Source organism: Urocitellus parryii, chromosome 3, assembly GCF_045843805.1.
Source record: "Urocitellus parryii isolate mUroPar1 chromosome 3, mUroPar1.hap1, whole genome shotgun sequence".
NCBI lineage: Eukaryota > Metazoa > Chordata > Mammalia > Rodentia > Sciuridae > Urocitellus > Urocitellus parryii.
This window is the reverse complement of record NC_135533.1, coordinates 138,627,855-138,647,662: the sequence shown is the minus strand read 5'-3', so window position 1 is coordinate 138,647,662 and position 19,808 is coordinate 138,627,855. Positions and strand designations below refer to the sequence as shown.

At 51.5% G+C, this 19,808-nt stretch overlaps 1 protein-coding gene across 1 annotated transcript in view; it reads right to left on the bottom strand.

Annotated features, from left to right (window-relative positions):
- Positions 1-19,808, bottom strand: part of Ksr2 (kinase suppressor of ras 2) — a 340,405-nt gene that overhangs the window by 66,002 nt on the left and 254,595 nt on the right. The window contains exons 7-9 of the mRNA XM_026386144.2: positions 17,541-17,624; positions 4,979-5,044; positions 2,065-2,191 (exon numbers count right to left, since the gene is read on the bottom strand). Of these exons, the coding sequence (XP_026241929.2) occupies positions 2,065-2,191; positions 4,979-5,044; positions 17,541-17,624 (277 nt within the window). The remainder of the gene's footprint in view (positions 1-2,064; positions 2,192-4,978; positions 5,045-17,540; positions 17,625-19,808) is intronic.

The window sequence follows — 19,808 nt, the reverse complement described above, 5'->3', positions numbered from 1 at the left end:
GGACCAGGGCTTCATGCATGTCAGGAGAGAGCTCACCACTGAGCTGCACCCCATCTTGGAGACCTATCATCTTTTGAAAATGACAAAGGAAAAGGGGATCCACCCTGGCATTTTGATCGAGGGCCTCAGGACTTAAGCTGGTCGTCCTAGCTAGAATTTCCTGGGCACTTTATGCCAGCAACTATATCAAGTGTATTTAAACATCAACTATTTCACTTCACCTCCACAATAATTCTGGGACTGGTGCTCTTAGTGCACATCCAGGGCATTTTAAAACATGGATACAAATCCTTATAAGCTTGGACTGTTCCATCCAGAATTTGGCTCTCTGTCTCCTTCCCTTGAACCTGAACAGACTTGGACTGCTTCTATGAGTAAAGCACAACAGAAGTGACACTGCCAGAGTCCCACCTTACTTGCTAATTTGGCTGTTCTTCAAGCTATGAGCTGCCATAGAGGAGGCACAACCGCCTGGAAGCAGCCATATTGGGAGGAAGCCCAAGCCACAAGGCAGGTCCACACACAAGTACGCTACTCAATCTCTCCGGACTTTGACTTCTCCAGCCAGGCACCAGACATGTGAGTGAAGAAACCTCCAGCTCATATCAGAGGTCAGCAAACTTTTTCTGCAAAGAACCTGATAGTAAATACGTCAGGCTTCACAGTCCACACCATTCCTGTCATGACCTCTTAACTCTGTGATTGCAGTAGTACCAAGGCAGTCACAGACAATCTAAGGGTGGCTATGTCCCAATATGATTTATTAAAATATCAGATGGTGGGCTAGACTTGACCTGTGGGCTATAATGTGCCAATACGGGAGTTTTCTCAGTTGAATCCCTGGACATCACAGAGCAAAGACACTCTTGTCCCTTTATGGTCTATCTCAGTTCCAAACCCACAGATTCGGAGCATCATACCAGAATGCTGTTATAAACTAAGATTGGGATAGTTTGCAGGGCAGCTGCCTATAACGGAACCACCCCCGCTTTACACATAGAAAAACTGCAAGCCAGAGACTTTAAATTACTTGTCCAAACTTTTACAGCCAGTGGGTCAAGGAAGCCAAGGCTGGATGCCAGGTTTTCCTGACTCTAGAGGCCGAGGTCACTTATCTGCTAGATGGATGTCACAAGGAGCCAGATGGTGAATGGCTCTGAGATCTAGGAGTAAAAACTGTGGATGAGGGTGTGAGAGCAAACAGACATCTGGGTTTGGCGGGGAAGCATGGAGGGAGCGATCAGAGATGGGGGAGGGACCCAATTCTGCAGGGATTTGCGGGCTGCAGTGGAGAATCTGATTTGTTTTCTGAAAGCCATAGAAAGCCATTGGATGGCATTTCAGCACAGAGTGACAAGGTTCCAATTACATGAAGAATCACTCTGGCTGCTGTGTGGACTGGGGAGGGGCCATCCCTCTCTAGCCTTCCCGAGAAGCCAGACCGGAAGGTCCACCGCCATCCAGATGCTCAGCCGGGACCTGACTCAAACCCATGACCTCCCCGTCTCCAGGCTGATTCGCTCTTCACCCACTTCAAACACAAGGCAGGAAGGGAAAGGTCCAGAGGGGCCCACTCTTGACAGGCCTCCTGTAGAGGGAAAGCCAGCAAACTGGCCACCGCTCACAGCTCAGGGCCCCTACAGATCTCCGCCCACCGGTCTCCACCAGAAGCTGAGGACCAGATGCCCTGCCCTTAGTCCAACAGATGCTCAGAAAGCCAGGAACCATCTGTGCAGCTCATCCGGGCAGATGGGGAGACGTCTCTCGGAGCAGAACAGGCAGGATCTGAGCCGCCGGGGAAGCTCCCTGGTGGCTTCCGCTCCCATGCCTGGTGTCCCATCCCTGCACACACATGCATCCGGTTCCCTGTGTCCTCTCTTTAAATTAGCAGACTCCTGGCTCATACATCTCTGCGGATTGCTGGATGCCCCCCCCACCCAAGCCCTAGCGCCCTCACGGGCTGCCAGGTGAGCGCCGCACCCCCGGGTCAACCCGCCCTCTCTCCTTCCCACCACCTGGTAGTGCCAGCCCCACATGCCCCTCCCAGCCGATGCCCAGCCTCACCTTGTTGATTTTGTTGGTTTTGGGGAGAGTCTGACTGATGTGCAGGTCTGAATACCGAGGTGGCTTCCGTACAGGGTTGTTGATGTCACACGGGACCGACTCTGTCCGGACCAACCTTGCCGGATCCGTAGGGGTAAAAGCAATGATTTGAGAGTTTAAGTATCACTTTGGTTTTGATCATGCCCGGAGAGCAGAGTTGAGAACCCACTTGGAGGACCCGCCCCAACCGTGGAAGTGACAGTCACCGTGATAAGATCCGGGTGCTCTCTGAGGTTCCTCAACTTTTTGTATCGTCAATTCATGACTCTTGGCAATAAAAAATGATGATCAAAACCCCCCAAGCTATCAAGTTCTTTTTTTTCCACCCGTACCACCACTGTTTCATATTGACACTCATCTCAGAATTGAACCTCACTTAAAATACAAGAAGGTCCTGATTTCTCGGGGCCCATGATTCACAGACAAGCTCATGAGACCGCTGTCCCTGCATTCTTAACCATTGTGTTAGGATCACCTTTTGTTACTTTCTGGGTTTAGCAGGACTAAGCAGCCTGTTGCACGTCCATCCTTTGTCCTAGTAACCACGGAACCCTAAAAGAAAGACTCAGCTCGCCCAGCACCCCTCGGGATCACGCCCAAAGCCACACAGGAAGCCGAGCATACAAGCAATGCTCAATAAATGCGTCTGACTCCAGATCACATCATCAGTCCCCTCTCCCCTTTGGTGAGGGCCAACAGGGAGAAGCGGAGAATGAGAACCAGATGATGCCTGGCAGTGGCTCTCTGTTAGATGCCAAGGCGCCAGGGCTGGTGGGGGAGGGGAGCGGGTGGAGAAGTTAAAGCCTTGCACTGACCCAGGGATGTAATTTCTCTGCTCAGCCTGAGCTGTCATCACCATGGAAACAGACTATTTTCTACTTCCCCCCAACAGTGGGGAGAAGGAAGAAACTGGCCGACTTCTGGAAAGTTCAGTTTGCTTGTGCCTGTGGTCTTGGAACACAAGGGGCAAGACCGTGAAGGTGGGTGGGAGGGGGCCTTTCTCCAAATGCCAGCCTCTGAGTGCAGGTCACCTTCCAGCAGGTTGGGTCTCGCCTCCACCTGGGAGTCCGTGGGGCTCCAGCAGGACCCACCATGCAGAGGAATTGGGTGGGAGGAGAATTCCCCAAGGAAGCTGACCCCCACGCCCAGGAGCTCAGGGGCTGTGAGGATTCAGGTTTCAAAATAGCCTCACTGAGTGCACCCAGTTACTCCAGGAACAGATGGTTCTTAATTAAGGATGTGGGGAGGGGAAGGAGAAGAAAGTTCAATTCTGTTCCTTTGCTTCTCTCTTCCAGGAGATCAATGTTGCAAAGATCATCAAAAACCAACTGCCTGTTGGCATCGAGACTGCTTTGGGTAGCAATTTGCCTCCTTCTTTAAGTTTCCCTTGGATTTCTTCTAAAATTAGGCAGCTTCCCCTGAGCATGCTCTAACCAAGGCCAGGGATATGGGAGAATGAGGAGGAAAGATCGGATTAGCAGCTTGCTGTACCTGAAAGTCGCTTCCTGGTGGCTCTAAGGTGCTGCTCAATGTCTACATGGGGTGGTGGCAGAGATGCAGCCAGAAGGAATTTTAAATATTTAATGAGTTGCTAACAGTTACAAATAAGAATACGGCCCATAAAACCTCTCTCTCTGGGCTTTGGTTTGAAACATCTAAGGCGCTGGCAATACAGGTCTGCACTGTGCTGGAGTGGCCAGGCTCCAGACAGCACGCACCCACGCTTTCCAGCTGCCATGGCCCCATGTGGCTAGCTCCTCTCCTCTCGTGTAGGATGCTGGCTTGGCCCTCACACGCCTCCAAGTTTGCATACAACTCCTGTTCGTGAGCAACGCTTTTCAACTTTAAAGGACACGGAAAAGCCTTCCAAATACTATTGCAAATGTGGATTCTGATTCAGCAGGTGTGGGGTGGGGCCAGAAATGGTGCATTTCTAAAATGCTCCCAGGTGATCCCAGGCTGCTGGTCCGTGGACTGTGCTGTGAATGGCAAGGGTCTGGACCACGAAGTCCAGGAGAAGTTTCTGCAGGGAGGAAAATGCTCCAATCTGCCCCATGCAATATGGCAACCACATGGGGCTGCAGAGCTCTTGGAGTGTGGTTGGTGGGGACTGAGTAATTAAATTCGTATTTTAATGTCATTTTAGTTAATCTAAACTCAAATGGTCAGATGTGGTTGGGAGCTACATTGTTGGTCAGCACAGGCCTAGAGAGTCCCCCAGGGATGAACCGCAATATGGATGATGGAGTCCGAGGATAACGACTCCAAAGGGCAAGAATCGGGGCGGGGAATGGAGTTTAAAAACTGGACTAGCAGGCTTTGCAAAGAGTGGGCCCCTATTGAGTCATTGGCAGGCAGGGGAAATGCCTTTTCTTCCAGCTATACGGGTCTTGCTTTTGCAACACTGAAAGGCTGGTAATAACCTTCTGGTCTGGTCAGGTTGGCCCAGACACTCCCAGGGCCCCAGAGAGTGACATACAGATGGCCCAAACCAACAGATCTGAGTCACACCCCTCCCCAGGCACACTCCTGCAAGGCCAAAGGATTGAGTGTGGAGAGCACCTCATGGGCAAACCCTTGGCCAGCACTGTTTCTAGGAGGGAAGGAAGAGCAACAGAATTGGGGAAGGAGAAGAGAGCAGAAATTATGGGAGGTGGGGGGAGGGGTGGTGAACCCGGGAGCTAAATATCAGAGGGACCGGGATAAAAGCAAGGAACAGGCAGGGCAGACCTACAGCATGGATAAAGGACACAGCTGTCAGGAAGAAGGTGCCAGGGAAGCAGAAGGTGTCTGGAATCATGCCAGGTGGGGTGGCTATTTTGGATGGTCTGCAGGGGCACCCCCACCCAGGGCAGCGAGGGTTAGATACTTACCACCCCGGTGGATGATCAGGAGGTGACAGGGCGGGGCTTCTTTGGTGCATTTGTTGTGGCACTTTAACCTGAGAAAGAGAGAAAGAGAGATGGGTGGATGACTGGGCAGGTGAACTGATGGACAGGATGGAGGAGTGAGTGGATTAGTGGGAGGATGGACAGATGGATGGAGGAATGCGTGGGTGAGTGTATGGATGGGTGAGGGGGTAGATAGATGGAGGAGTGGAGGGAGAGGTGAAGAGATGAAGGGAGGGAGGAATGGATGAGTGGATGAATGCTAATTGGAAGGATGAATGGATGGATGGATGGATGAGTGGATGAATAGATAGGTGGATGGATGGATGGATGGATGAGTGAACTGACAGGTGGATGGACGAGTAGTTAGATAGGTGCATGGATAGATTGGTGGGTGGATGGATGGATGGATGGATGGACAGATGGATGAATGGATAGATGGGTGGGTGGATGGATGGATGGATGAGTAGATAGATGGATAAATTGGTGGGTGGGTGGGTAGATGGATGGATGGATGAGTAGATGGATACATAGGTGGATGGATGCATGGATGGATGATTGAACTGATAGATGGATGGATGAATGGATGAATAGATATGTGGATGGGTGGATAGATGGGTGGATGGTTGAATGGATGAATAAGTGGATGGATAGATAGGAGTGTGGATAGATAGATGGGTGGGTGGATGGATGGATGAGTGTACTGACATAGGTGGATAGATGAGTAGATGGATAGATAGGTGAATGGATAGATTGGTGGGTGGAAGGATGGATGGATGGATGGACAGATGAATAGATAAGTAGATGGATGAATCTATAGATGGGTGGATGGATGGATGGATGGATGAGTAGATATATGGATAAATGGGTGGATGGATGGATGGCTGAGTAGATGGGTAGATAGGTGGATAATTGAACTGATAGATAGGTGGATGGATGAATGGATGAATAGATATGTGGATGGGTGGATAGGTGGGTAGATGGATGAATGGATGAATAGATATGTGGATGGGTGGATAGGTAGGTGGATGGTTGAATGGATGGATAGTGGATAGATAGGTGTGTGGATAGATAGATGGGTAGATGGATGGATAGATAGGTGTGTGGATAGATATAGATGGGTAGATGGATGGATGGATGGATAGATGGATGGATGAGTGGATAGATAGGTAGGTAGATGGGTGGGTAGATGGATAGATGGGTGGATGGGTAGATGGATGGATGGATGGATAGATGGATGGATGAGTGGATGGATAGATAGGTAGGTAGATGGGTGGGTAGATGGATAAATGGGTGGATGGGTAGATGGATGGATAGATGTATGTATATATGTATGTATGTATGTATGGATGGATGGATGAGTGAACTGATAGGTAGATGGATGAATGGATGGATAAATAGGTGGATGGATGTATGAATGGAAGAATGGGTAGATGGGCAGATGGTGGGTGTGTGGATGAATGGAGTGGATGAATGAAAAGGTGCCTCAGTGGTCTGGAGACTCTGGACACTGGTTAGATGTTAGATGGACAGGGCAGCTACTACAAACCCAGATAATTAACTGTGGAGAGAGGCTGCTGCCTCCTCACTCTCTCAGCTCCATCCGAGTAGTGGATAGTAGTGGATAGTAGGTCTAGTAGTGGATAGCAATTGTTCCACCCCAGTTCCCTCGTAGAGTTGGTGCGTTGAAGCACACCCTGTCCCGTTAGTCAGTACTTACAGTGTTGGCATTGCCATTCTAATGACCATGTGCCATTTACTTGAAGCCTCATTTTCCAGTCACTGTTCTAAACACTCATTTGATCTTCATAACAACGTTAAGAAATGGGTATTTTTTTTTTTAACATTCTCACGTTCAAGGTGGAAAACTTGGGTTAACCGGACTTGACCTGGCAGTAAGCCTGAGTCAGTTGTCCCAAAGTGGGCTGTCACTCATCCTGAAGGCTCGAGCTGTAGGAGACTTGAAACCGGAGCTTCCAATCAGGGTGAGATTAGCAGCAGGTACGGAGAGGTCTTAATCTGGAGTTTAGAATCAAAATCCCTTCTTTGAGACGAGCCTATGATGTCACCTTACTTTCTCCCTACAGTTGCCTGAATTTGCCAGGACAATAGAGATGCCAGGTTCCTGCAGGCAACTTCATGCACCCCCCCTCAGATTCCCTCATCGTGCTCAGAACCCTGACTTCCCAGAGCCCGTGGCTTCCCCGGGTGACCGCCCTCAGGCTGCCTAGAGGGTCGGATCAACACAGAACCTCACAGATAGCGTGCAGACAAGCGGGAACTCGGGATCTGCCTTCTCCTCTCTTCCCCTCTTGGCATTTGATCGCTCTCTTCCACAAGATGGTCTGAATATCCAGACGGAGACTTGACATTGGAGCTAGCTCCGTGGTTCTCAAAGTGGGGTTCCCTGCCCAGCAGCATCAGTACCTTCTAGGAACTTCTCTGGGCCCCAACCCCCAGGTGGGCTGAGTCAGCACCTCGGAGGCAAGGCTCCAGGGAGCACCGCTCTGCAGCGAACAAGCCTCAGGTGGCCTGAGCCACGCCCGGGGCAGAAGCCCTGAGCTGACAGAGTGGGATGTCTGTGTCCAGGTTTTTCTTGTGATCCGTTTTCACGGCTCTGGGAGGACCCCGGGTTCCTGTGATGTGGGGAGGAGCACTGGCAGCCGGGGCAGCAGTGAGGGTGTTGGCACCTCCCTGCATAAGCAGTGAACGACTGTCTGGAGTGAGAGACATGTCACCTACCCTGATCCGAAGCCCACACGTTGTATCCATGTGTGAAATGGCACACTGAACCTCCAACCTGGGTTCAAGAGCTATGTATCTGTTAAAGATCTATTAAGGGCTGGGGCTGGGGCTCAGCGGTAAGAGCACCTGCCGACCACGTGTGAGGGCCTGGGTTCGATCCTCAGCATCACATAAAAATAAATAAATGAAATAAAGGTGTTGCATCCAACTACAACTAAAAAATATATATTTTTAAATATTTAAAAATAATAGCAGGGCTGATAGGTAGATAAGAAAAATCATGACAGAGGGCTGGGGAAAGTGGGGGGGGGGGATTGTGGCAGAATGTGTGAAGACCCCCACAGAGTCAAAGGAAGGTGCTCTTCTTCCCAGATGAGAGATGCTCCCTCCAGAGGGAAATGGGGTCAGGAGAGTCTACCAAACCCACCTCAGTTCAAATCCCGAGGCCTCCACTCCCTGGCTGGGACAACTTGGGCAAGGCCCTGACCCACTCTGAACCTCAGTTTCTTCCTCTGTGAAGTAGAGATAACCATCTCATCTTCCTCACAGGGTTGTAGAAAGGACCAATGTTAGGAAACCTAGGACAGACGCTTGGCTCGCTATAGGTGCTCAAGAAGTGGCAGCCACCCTACCTTTAGCTCCTCTACTCTCCCTCATTACTGCTGGTTTGTGCAGCAGCTCCTACAGCACAGCCCCAGACTCATTGCTGGAGGACTTTTTCTCTGGTTGGAAATTTGGGCTGCCTGGGGAACCTGGAGCCCTCACCAACCATGGTGGGAGTCGGTTGATGAACGGCCCAGTCTCCTCTACCTCGGGTGCCATGAGGTCTGCTCGGGGTAAGACTAGACCCCAGCTGCCCGCGGCTGTGACCTGCTCTTCAGTGTACCCAGGACTGGCCGCCTTCTCTCCCCCTGCTTCCCTCCTGCACCCTCCATGTGGTGTGACCTGGGACCACCTCTCAGACATGTGCCTTGGAGCCCTTGGCTTGGGGTCTAGGGGTCTGGATCAGACACCACGATTATTAAAAAAAGATTCCCAGCACCAAAGTGACGTGTCCCATGGCTTGGCCATGCTACCCTCAGAAAGTGTGGAATCTTGGGCAGAATTTATTTAAAACTTTCATTGAAAATAGCTTTTTTTTTTTTTTTTAAACTTCTAAGGCTTAATAGGATAAGCTTCAATTATGGAGAGGAGCTGCTTGGTTGGAACATCTCATTGCCCCAAAGGAGCCGCTGGCTAAATGAGACATCATCTCCAATGGAAAGTTAAACATGCAAATTCACCTTAAATATGCAAATTTTATCTTAACTATGCAAAACGGGGTCTCTCCCCATTCACATTAACCTGGTGCCTAATGCATGCTGCAAGGAGAGATGGAGGGAGGGAGGGGGAAAGAGAGAAAAAGGAAAGATGGACAGGAGGGACACTGTCCAATAGGGGTGACCTGGGGGGGTCACAGTGTCTCAAAATTCTTGGGAAAATGACATCTATTTCGTATCATTTGCTTGCCTCTTAGTGAAATGCAAACTATGACCCTCTCAACAGCCTTTTCCCTCTTCTCTCCAGGATGGGGCCGGAGGTAGGATTCGGCCAGAAGTAAACTGGATCGCCATGGATCTTGCCCAGGAACCGTGGGGGACAAATGGCCCCTGTTACGAGAAGCTCTGCTGTTTTCTTAATAGTTTTGTCACAGCCCACAGTGGACACAGGCCCGGAGCCCAGCAAGGAGCCGGGGTCAGGACACTCACCACGTGGAGAAGCGACAGGCCAACTCCTGAGGGGGAGAGCGTCTCATGGACTTCCAGTGGTTCTCCGGGGATGCTCACCGACTTACGGAAACTGCTGGGGGCGGCTGAATCCCTCATTTTCACTTTCTCTTAGTCTATCCCAGCTCAGTGGCAATAGCCCACCTGCCCTTCCTTACAGAGTCCAAATGCAAATGCTTTCAAAAGCTGCACTGAAACCCAGCTCAGGGGATTAACAAGCACCAACATCAGCCCCGAGCTCTGTGCAGCCCACTGACCCTGGACCACAGTGCGGTCAGAGGTGGAGCCTGTTGTGCCCATCCCAAAGCCAAGAAGACTGAGGCCCAGGAAGCAGCCCAAGTCGCACTGGTGGTAAAGAGCGGAGGAGTAGAAACGATTCACTCATCCACACCCACAACAAACATTGTTTGGTCCCTCCTCTGTGTTCAGTAGATCAGGACTTCTTTCTTTAAAGGTTTTACCATCCAGAAAGGAGCTCATTATCTTGGGATATAAAGCCATCCTCTGTGACTTAGAGCACGAACGTCGTTCCATTCATGACACAGCTTGAAAACTGCCCCTCAAAAATGATCCTGGGGGGAAGTGAACCCTGCTTCCTTGTCTCTGTGACGGTGAGGACCACTTCCTCCCCAGAGGTTGCTGCTGAGACCTTCTTGACCAGTAAAGATTTCCTGAGCACTTACTAAGTGCCAAGCACTTGCTCGCCCTGGAGGTAGGCGCCATGAACACCCCCGACATGACTGTCCTGGTCTCCTCATGAGGTTGGCCTCATCCTGAGAGCTAGGGGACCCGGGGTCTCAACAGGCGGTGCACGCCGGGGAAGCGTTTTGGAAAGAGCCCCTGTGGCAGCCGAGGTCCCGTCCCCCCTTATCTTTCCGGCTTTCTGCACCACTTTCCTTCCCAGGTCACTGCAGGCTTCTCACAGTGTCACTAAACCAGATCATGACCCCTCCCAGCCAGGCGGTTTCACTGCTCACCCCAACTCAGCATCTCGGTCTCATTTTGACCCCCCTGCGGTTCTCAGTGGAGCGGATGCTTCTGGAAATGCACTCAGAGCCGGGGACTGACACAGCCCTTCTCCCTTGGTCACCAGCTCCGTGGGGTCCAGCCCCTCCGCCTTGGGCTCCTGGAAAGAGACCTCTAGCAGGTGGATGGGCGCAGGGCGGTGGCGGGGAGTCAGGATCTACAAATCAGACTGGGAGCCAGGACCGTTCCTTCCATGTGGGGCTCTGGAAGGGAGCCCACAGATGGTCACCTGTTGGGCATGAATTCCTGCTGCCCTCCCCAGCCTCCCTGAAAGCACAGGAAGTGACCTCAGAGCCTCCTGGCCTCCCTGGACCTGCAGATGCTCTCTGTTCTGCATGTTGAGTTCCAGGGGAGGCAGGGTAGAAGCTCGCCTTAGTGGCTGCCCTAATGACCAGACCTTGGCTGGAAGTGGTTTAGTGGGGCCTTGAATGGGAGGGGTCCACCTTTGAGGAACAGATTGGCCCACCAGAGACCCTGGGTCAGTCATTGACATTTTTTTTCTTCTTTTGGTACCGGGGATTGAACCCAGGGGTACCTAACCACTGAGCCACACCCCCAGCCCTCTTTTAATATTTCATTTAGAGACAGGGTCTCACTGAATGGCTTAGTGCCTCCCTTTTGCCGAGGCTGGCTTTGAACTCACGATCCTCCTGCCTCAGCCTCCCGAGCCGCTGGGATCATAGGTGTGCACCCCCACACGGGGGCCAATCCTTAACTTCTGAAGGCTTATTTTTCCTTGTCTATAAAATGGGGATAATCACAGACCCCCTCTTGGATTGTTGCAAGGGTCACCCGGGATTCTGCCTGCGATGTGTTTGGCAAACGTCTAGGAGCTTGGGGAGGCTTCGGGGCATAAAATCACCATGACCATCAACACGTCCAGTTCCCGCTACAGCTCCGGGTGGAATCGCGATCCTCCCTCACATCCTATATTTGGACCCCCCATTTTTTTCTTCTAATAGGTTCAGAACATGCACATACAGGACAATGAATTTCCCTGGCAATTACGGCCAGAGCTGAAGTGTTTCTATTCGGGGAAGAGTAAGCTCAAGACTCAAGCGGGGGATCTGGAGATGCATGCTCATAATTATATCCTGCCAATATCCTGCCTGTTGTACCGATTCCTGAAGCTTCCAGGGACTTCTCCGCAGCTGCAGCATCCTCCTCATCCTCTCCCCAGTCTGGGAAGGTCTCAGCAAACACGGCACCCGGCAGCTCAGACCCATCCCGGCCTCCTCCCTGCCTCCCCTTCCTCCTCCCCCGTGGCCAAAGCTGTTTTGCCAAACAAGAAATTTCCAGATAAGACACTGTTTTGCGGTGCACAAAAGATAGGCGTGGCCCCCTTAAGTGCATGTCAGCGTGTCCCCTCAGACTCTGCAGGAGGGGAGAGGGGACTTGCAGAGAGGACACTAAATACCCCTGGATAAACCTGGAAGCTGTGCTCATCAATGCAGGCTCCCCAACACCGCTCCTTACCTGACTAGGGAAATGACCACAGCTCTCCTCCAGAAGTGGGGGTGACCGCAACTGGGGCACAGGGTCGTTCTTAGCTAGCAGGGACCTAGGACTGACTGGGGGGTTTCCAGGGACTCGGGTTTGCTAAGCCTGGGAAAGTCCCAAGCAGGCTGGGATCGTTGATGGCCCCAAGATACAATAGGAATCCTAATCCTGTGATTGCCCAGTAATTGCGGGGCTGGTAACCCTATATTTCACCCTATCACCTTAGAGTGGGCTCTTAGGGTTCACCTTGTAAGCTGAAGGTTTCAGGAACAGGTCCGTGCACGGGACAGGCGTTGGACGGTTGGCACATTAAGACAGGACAATGCACATCACAGTGCCACTTGCTGGGAACAAACCATTTTTGACACACACCCGTGTCTCTCCACCAGGGGCAATTCCACACTCGGCGATGTCTGGAGACAGTTTGGATTGCCCCTCCTAGGCGTGGGAGGCTGTAGTTGGCCTCTAGTGGGCAGAGGCTGAGGCTGCCTTCCTACCACACCCAGAACAGCCCCACCCCATGCAGCAAAGAATCTGTGGAGAAACAACATCAGGACTGTCCCCTCCACGTGGGGCTCTGGAAGGAGCCTGTAGATGGCCACCTGTTGGACATGCGCTCCTTCTCCCCTCCCCCAGCCTCCCTCCGCTTAAACTCTCTTTTTCTAGAGCATCTTCCTGGCAGAAATGCAGACAAGGGCAGGAAGGTTTCCAAGGAACCAGACCTCAGCCCGGCAGAAACCTGCGGAAGGACCCGAGAGTGAGGGAAGGAGGCAGATGACCCAAGATGGAGGGCTGGGAACCCATCCGCATCTCACTGCGGGAACAAACTGGTGGCAGCTGAATCCAGTTATCAGATGATAAGTGGAGTGTGCCGCAGCTCAGCCCTCAGCTCAACTCCACTCCGCGCTCACGAACCTACTAGATAAAGACGCCTCCGTTCAGATAACTGCAAATTGCTTTTGGAATCTTCATTTCCTATTAGTTCATTAATCTGTCTATTCAAAACTCCAACAAGACAGCTGATGATCATTCCGGAGGAAGTGGGCACTGAACCGAAGCAGAAGGGAAGGGGGTTTAGAGGAGAAGTTTCTGGCTTCCTGGGTGGAGGGGAACCCCAAGTTATCGAGGGTGTTAGATCTCATTAATTAAGCACTTACTATGGGTCAGATGGTCGGATGAGCATTTTTCGGAGCAATTCTCTTACCTGGTGTTTTGGTTTTTTTTAGCAGTCAAGGTTGAGACATATTATCATCTTTATCTCCACTTTACCGAAAAAGAAACTGAGGTTCAGAGAGGATCCATACAACCAGTTGGTGGCAGAGCCAGGATTCCAATATAAGAATATCTGCCATCCATCCAGTTTCCTAATCATACATTACCTTTTTGACTCACTACACGAATATTTATTGGATGCATTTCTTGGATAAACAAGACCCACATAAATAGGGTAAGATTTAGGGACATAAGAACAGAAGAATTTGAAAAGGAATCGTCAAAGAGTGTCGGTGCTTACAAAAGCCCCTCACATTATGAGACATTCAGCTGGACAATAATATCTGATTTTGTTTCCTAAACTACTACCTCTCTGTAGAGCAGTGGTTCTCAAAGCGGGGTCTCAGGGCCAACACATCACCATCTCTGAGGAGCTGGTTAGAAGTGTACCTCTGCGCCCAACATCTCCCAGGGAGACTGGATTTGAGGCCCTGGGGTGGGGCCCAGGACTCCGTGTGTTAAAAACCCTCTGGGGCACTCTGATGCCTGCTTCACTTCAGGGCCCATGATCTAGAAAAAGAAAAGTAGCTCAGAAAGGGGACGTGAGACCCGACTCACACTGCCCGGGCCCAGGACCCGTCATCCAATGCAGGCCAGGGGCGGGGCCCGAGGGGGTACATCCGTAACCAAGGTGATGCTGCTGATGCTGGTCTGGGTACCTCTCCCAGAACAGCAAGCTCTGAGCCAAACCCTGTGGCCCCAGGAGTTTCTGACACTCACAGGATGAGGATTACTCTGGATTTAAAAAGAAAGAAAGAAAATCATTCCCTTCAGGGAAGATTCAAATCCACGCCTCTGAGCTGCTCTAGGTCAACAAACCACCCGGAACACACTCCTGTTTCTCCAGAGTTCTCAATGGGTAGGAGACCTTCCTTGACCTCCTTCATTAAAATTGCAGCCCCCCACCCTGGCCCTTCCCATTTCGCATCTCTGATTTGTTCTTCTTAATGCATCATCTGATCACACGATCTATTCAAACTCATCTACTCTGTTTACTGTCTGCCCACCTCCTGGCCCCCACCAGCACAGGGATCCCACCAGCACAGAGACTTTATCATCTTATTCCCTGTTGCTTTTCAGGCTCTGGAAGAGTGAGCACTTGCCGCCTAGTATTCATGGATCACAGTTAAGCATCCCTAATCCGAAATCCAAAAGGCTCTGAAATCCATAAGTTGTTAAGCACCCACAGAATCTGCAATTCCACACTCAGGCTCACGTGTGCAAGACACAGGTGCCTAAAAACATTGCCCAACGTTAACTTTGGCCTGTGTGTATGTGAAACACACATGAATGTTGTGTTTAGACTTGGCTCCCCTCCCCAAGTATATGTATATGCAAATATGCAAAAAGTCCAAAAGGAGACTGAATCTGAAACTCGGAAACACTTCTGGTCCCAAGCATTTCAGAGCGGGGATCCTCAACCTGCAGGAGCCATTACTGAGCCGAGGCACGCGGGTTGAATAAGTGCTCTAAGCAGCCGCCTCCGTGGGCTTGGGCACACCTCTCCTGAGTTCCCCTGTCGTACTTTTTAATGCAAGCTCTTCACTTTCATTGAGACTCACCCCCTCTCCAGCGAGTCTCCCCTGGACTCCTTGACCACAGAGCCTGGGCCCTACTCCTCTGCCTCCCTCCTGGGCCCTCTATCAATCAGCCCTTCAGGGCACCCAGAATGTTGTCAATCCCTAAAGACACATGTGAAGGACCATCCTCTGTTCTGTCCCCACTTTCATTGATGCAAACACTGCAGGGGGCAAGTTGGAATTTCACCGACGTCAGTAACGCATGCTCATATCGTATATCAGCGACAGCACTGAATTCTGTCAAGTTTATACAAAACCAAGACTCCTGAAGCCTGTGGGACCCCCACATTAGCTACAGTAGCTGTCCACCATTTTGCCAGTCGAAGGGCTGAACAAATTAGTGAGGTCACCCGTGTAATCCGACCATGTCCTGGTTTAAATCATGCTCCCGATCAGCCAGGAGCTACTTCAGCACAAGAGGGAGCCGGGAAGAATGTTCTTGAATAAAACATTGGAATCTGGGGCAAGAGACATTGTCTTGACTCCATTCAACAGTCCCGAGGTAGACGCTAATATCATGCCCAATTTGCAGATGAGAAAACTGAGTTCAGGATGCCACACTTTTTTGGAAGGTGGGGGCACCAGGGGTTGAACTCAGGGGCACTCAACCACTGAGCCCCATACCCAGCTCCTTTTTATATTTTATTTAGAGACAGGGTCTCGCTGAGTTGCTTAGGGCCTCACTAAATTGCTGAGGCTGCTTTGAACTTGCGATCCTCCTGCCTCAGCCTCCCGAGCTGCTGGGATGGCAGGCGTGCGCCATCATGCCCAGCAATGCCACGCTTCTTAAGGGCTCAAGCTCGCCAGGGGAGTTCAGCGATGCAGCTGGGACTCGAACTCGGTTCTGCCTGCTTCCAAAGCATGGGCTACTTGCAGCCAGCCCTCTGCCCAGCCCCCAGCCCTGCCAGCCTCCCCTCCCAACCCTTGGCAGGACCTGAGCCTGTGCCCATTACTTTTAGAACAGAGAGCTCAGAGCAAAGGCCACCTCTGAGTTCTGCCTCCAGTGCTGGAAATTGAAACAGCTTGGGAAGCCTTCAGCCTCGCTGAGTGCTGGCCGCGTCCCTGTCACCTAATTACTTGACTTCAAAAGCCTGCACACAGCAGGGGCAGGTGCCAGGTGCGGGATGTGAAAGTTGCTATTCCCTCACCCCCACCCCAGAACATGGTGTCACTGGATACAGATAAGCCGGGGCAGCAGGCATACAGGCCTGTCCCAAAGACCTGGCCTTGTGTCCCTTGGGGTCAGAAAGACCAGGGGCCACCAGAGAGCCCACGTCCTCCGAGGCTCAAGGGGGCAAGGGCAGCTTCAAAAGGCCAACGTGGTAATTACCGCCCTGTCTCCTTAGACCTGGATCTTAAGGCTTCTCAGGGGCTGAACTAATTAATCCTCCACACAACCCCAGGAGGCCAGCCTTACCAAGATGGCCAGGTGGGGGTGAGGCGGAGAGTGAGCTTGTCTCATCATGGGACAGGGAGGCAGCGAGGCCTGAAAGGTCCCAAGTGAGAGTCCCCTGCCTGGCTAGGTAAGAAACAGCAAAACTGGAGAAGACAGAGGGGTTTCTAGAATCTTTTAAGCTGAGTGGCTCCTATCAAGCAAACGGAGGCGTGTCCACTTGAGACTTTTACGGACAGTGGAATGTTGCTGGCTCGTTTATAGAGATTGGACCTGAGGGGGTCTTTGGTTCGGGTTTATGGAAGGAGAGGCTGCACAGGAAGGTTCTGGTAATTTCTTACAGAGGACGGAGCTCTGAGCCAGGCGCTGTGCTATGTCCTGTCTGTTGATGTACTGGATGCTCGGCATTGCCTGAGGCAGGTATAATTGTATTCCTTTCATACGGGACAAAATACTAGGGATGGAAAGGAGAAATGACCTGCCCAAGGTCACACAGCTACAAAGTGGCAGAGCCCCGGTTTGAAAGCCATTTCATCAGGTGCCACAGAGCCTGTCTGGTGTCACAGGGTTCTCTTGCACCTTTCCCTAGCTTCTGGCAGCGATGTCCTGGAATAAGCCAAACCAGAGTTAGGGAGTCTGGGTTTGAGTCTTGACTGCTATTTCCTGGCTGCAAGTTTTCCTTGTGGAGGCTCAGCTTTCACATCTGTAAAATGGGGAGAACTGGAACGCTCCAGAGAAGTACCATGAGGAGAAAGAATAGAGGCGAGAAGGACTTGCAAACTCCAATTCAGGGATCTGCAAACTATAGGACCAAAGCCTGTCTGTAGCCTGTTTTTATAAATAAAGCTTTATTGGGATGGATGCGTTGATTATGTCTATTTGTATCTGCTTTTGAGCTGCAGGGGGCAGCGTTGAGCAGTGGCAAAAGAGACCCTGCAGCTGCAAAGTTTAAATATTTACTATCTGGGCAACTAGAGAAAAGGCTTCTCACCCCAGATCTTAGACATTATTGAAACTACAAGGTGCCACCATGCCCCGGCACACAGCATTTTGCATTTCTACCATCTTCCATTAGCTCTGGTCCTTTCTCACAAATGATCCCTCCTTGTCCCCATCCCCAAATTTACAGAAGTGCTTTTAAGACCCATTTCCGAAATGCAAAGCAAACAACTCTTCCAAGAATTAAGAAACCACACTCCTATAAGCAATGTCGGAAACCAATATGGTCAGGCACCGGGAAAAGTCACCGCAAGGTGCAGTCACTTACTTGCAGTTTTTACACTTGAGGCCAAAAAGCATTCCCTTCCCACAGACTGTACACGTCTGAGACATCCAGTACTTGGTGGAAAACCTGTGAAAGAGACAGAAATGATCTTGGTGACTGAGCCATCTCTAGCAGGGTGAACTACTTGGAGGGGCATTGCAGGGGCCCTAGATCCTAGTCCTGCTTCTTCCAACATAGGTGACTTAATCAAATTGCTGAGACTACTGGAGCAGTCTCCTCATCTGTAAAGTGGGGTGCATAGTGGTATTGGCCTCACCAGGTTATTTAAGGAGTCAAGGCTTCACTCAGCGTCTGGCACAAAACAAGGGCTCAGTAGATTAGGTTACCTCAGACATTCGTAATGGTCATTTGTTCCCTTGACAAATATTGCCTGGTGGCCTACTATGTGCCACATTCACTTCTAGGACAACGGATGGGCCTGGTGGGATCCTCAGTGAGTCACAAAGCCAGGTGGGGTCTCCCTAGGAGTCCACCTGAGCTAGTCTCCATTACTGTTAAGAACATCACCTGGGGAGCTTCAGGGCGCCCTCCCTTCCCCAAAGAGCTGAGACCCCAAACTTTAGTAGCAGAAAAAAGCTCTCAAGGCAAAAGCCTTTTAAGACCCTCCGCTCACCTCCTGTTTGCTCCCCTCCTATTTATGCCAAAGGCGAGGAGATTTCTGCGCTCCCACATACCCGGTTCCCGGGCTGGAGGAGAGGGCAGTAGGTTAACTCCCGGGCCCCGCCCCCATCCTGCCAGGTGCTTTCTTCCCTGAGATATGAAGCAGCAGCAGGGCTGGGCCCGGGGAAGTAGTGAAGGTTGCCAGGTCACAGTTAATTTTAATTTTCAATTTGTGCCACCGTCGGCAGGAGTCGTATCTAATCTCCACCGCTCTGTGGAGTGTCAAAAGGGAAATCGGAAGTGATTATATAACTTGGAGACAGAATTTTGAGGGAAAGGCTGTCTCGGTCTGCTGTCCCATCTTGCCCCATCTGGGTCAGTCCCTCTCCAAACAGAACCAGCCGCAGACCAAAACCTCCATATCTAAGCAAATAGCAATCTTCTGAGCTGAGACGCTGCTTGCCAAGAACCCATCCCTCTCCAGTTTTTGGATTTGGGGGGTTGTTTGGGCCCCTTTGGTCCCCTCAGGAGGCTAGGGAGTTAAACAGGGTCCATCTGCAGGACATGGCAGCCCCGGGGGGTGATGTGCTTCACCCACCAGCTAGACACCCAGGAAGGGGGACAGGTGGCTGGTGGCAGTCTTTTCTCCTTTTCAGCCCCCTCCTGTCCCCAGGATCAGCTCTCCCTATTCCCCAGCTGTGATTCCTGATGATAGGAATGGGGTTTTAATGTCACCTCTTCATCAAGGCTAAGGTGAGTTCAGGTTTCTTCCTCCTGGCCTGGAGCCCCAGGGAGGAACTCAGGAGGAGAGTAGAGTAACAAGTCATCCCTGGTCCCTAGGAAGTCTAGGAAGTTGGTCACCATACCCAAGATTAGCAGGTCGCTTCCCTCCTTCGGGGATCAGCATCTGAAGCTGAGATACTACCAGGTTCCAAAATTAGGGGGAGAAAGTCTGGGGATGGGGACTATCCAGGGGGTGGAGCTGAGCCAAGGGCGTGGTCAATCCAGGGGTGGAACTAAGCCAGAGACATGGCCAATCCAAGAGAGGAACTGAGCCAGGGGCGTGGCCAACCTAGGGGTGGTACCAAACTAAGGGTGTGGGCCAATCCAGGAATAGTAAAGTCAGGGGTGTGGCCAATCAGAGGGCGTAGCCGAATCAAGGGTGTGGCCAATCCCGGGGAGGAACTGAGCCAGGGGCGTGGCCAACCTAGGGGTGGTAGCAAACTAAGGGTGGGCCAATCCAGGGATAGTGAAGTCAGGGGTGTGGCCAATCAGTGGGCGGAGCCGAATCAAGGGTATGGCCAATCCAGGGATGGCAAAGTCAGGGATGTGGCCAATCCAGGAGTGGAACTGTGCCAGGGGTGTGGCCAGTCCAGGGATGGAGCTGGGCCTGAGGACAGCGACACAGACACAAAAGCCCCGTCTTGAATTCTCCTCCCCGGGGCAGCTCACAGCCTGGCCCTTGACCTGTCTGTCACCTAGTTCTCACTGCTCCCTCCAATCTTTTCTCTTTTGAGTTCTAACAACTATCCTGGCCACACACTTATTTCAAAAACTGTTGACAAGATGCCATTCAGCAGGAGTGCTCATTCCCACCTTGTCCCTGGCAGTGTGTGGCACCTGGTGTCCCTCCCCGAGCCCTGGCCCTTC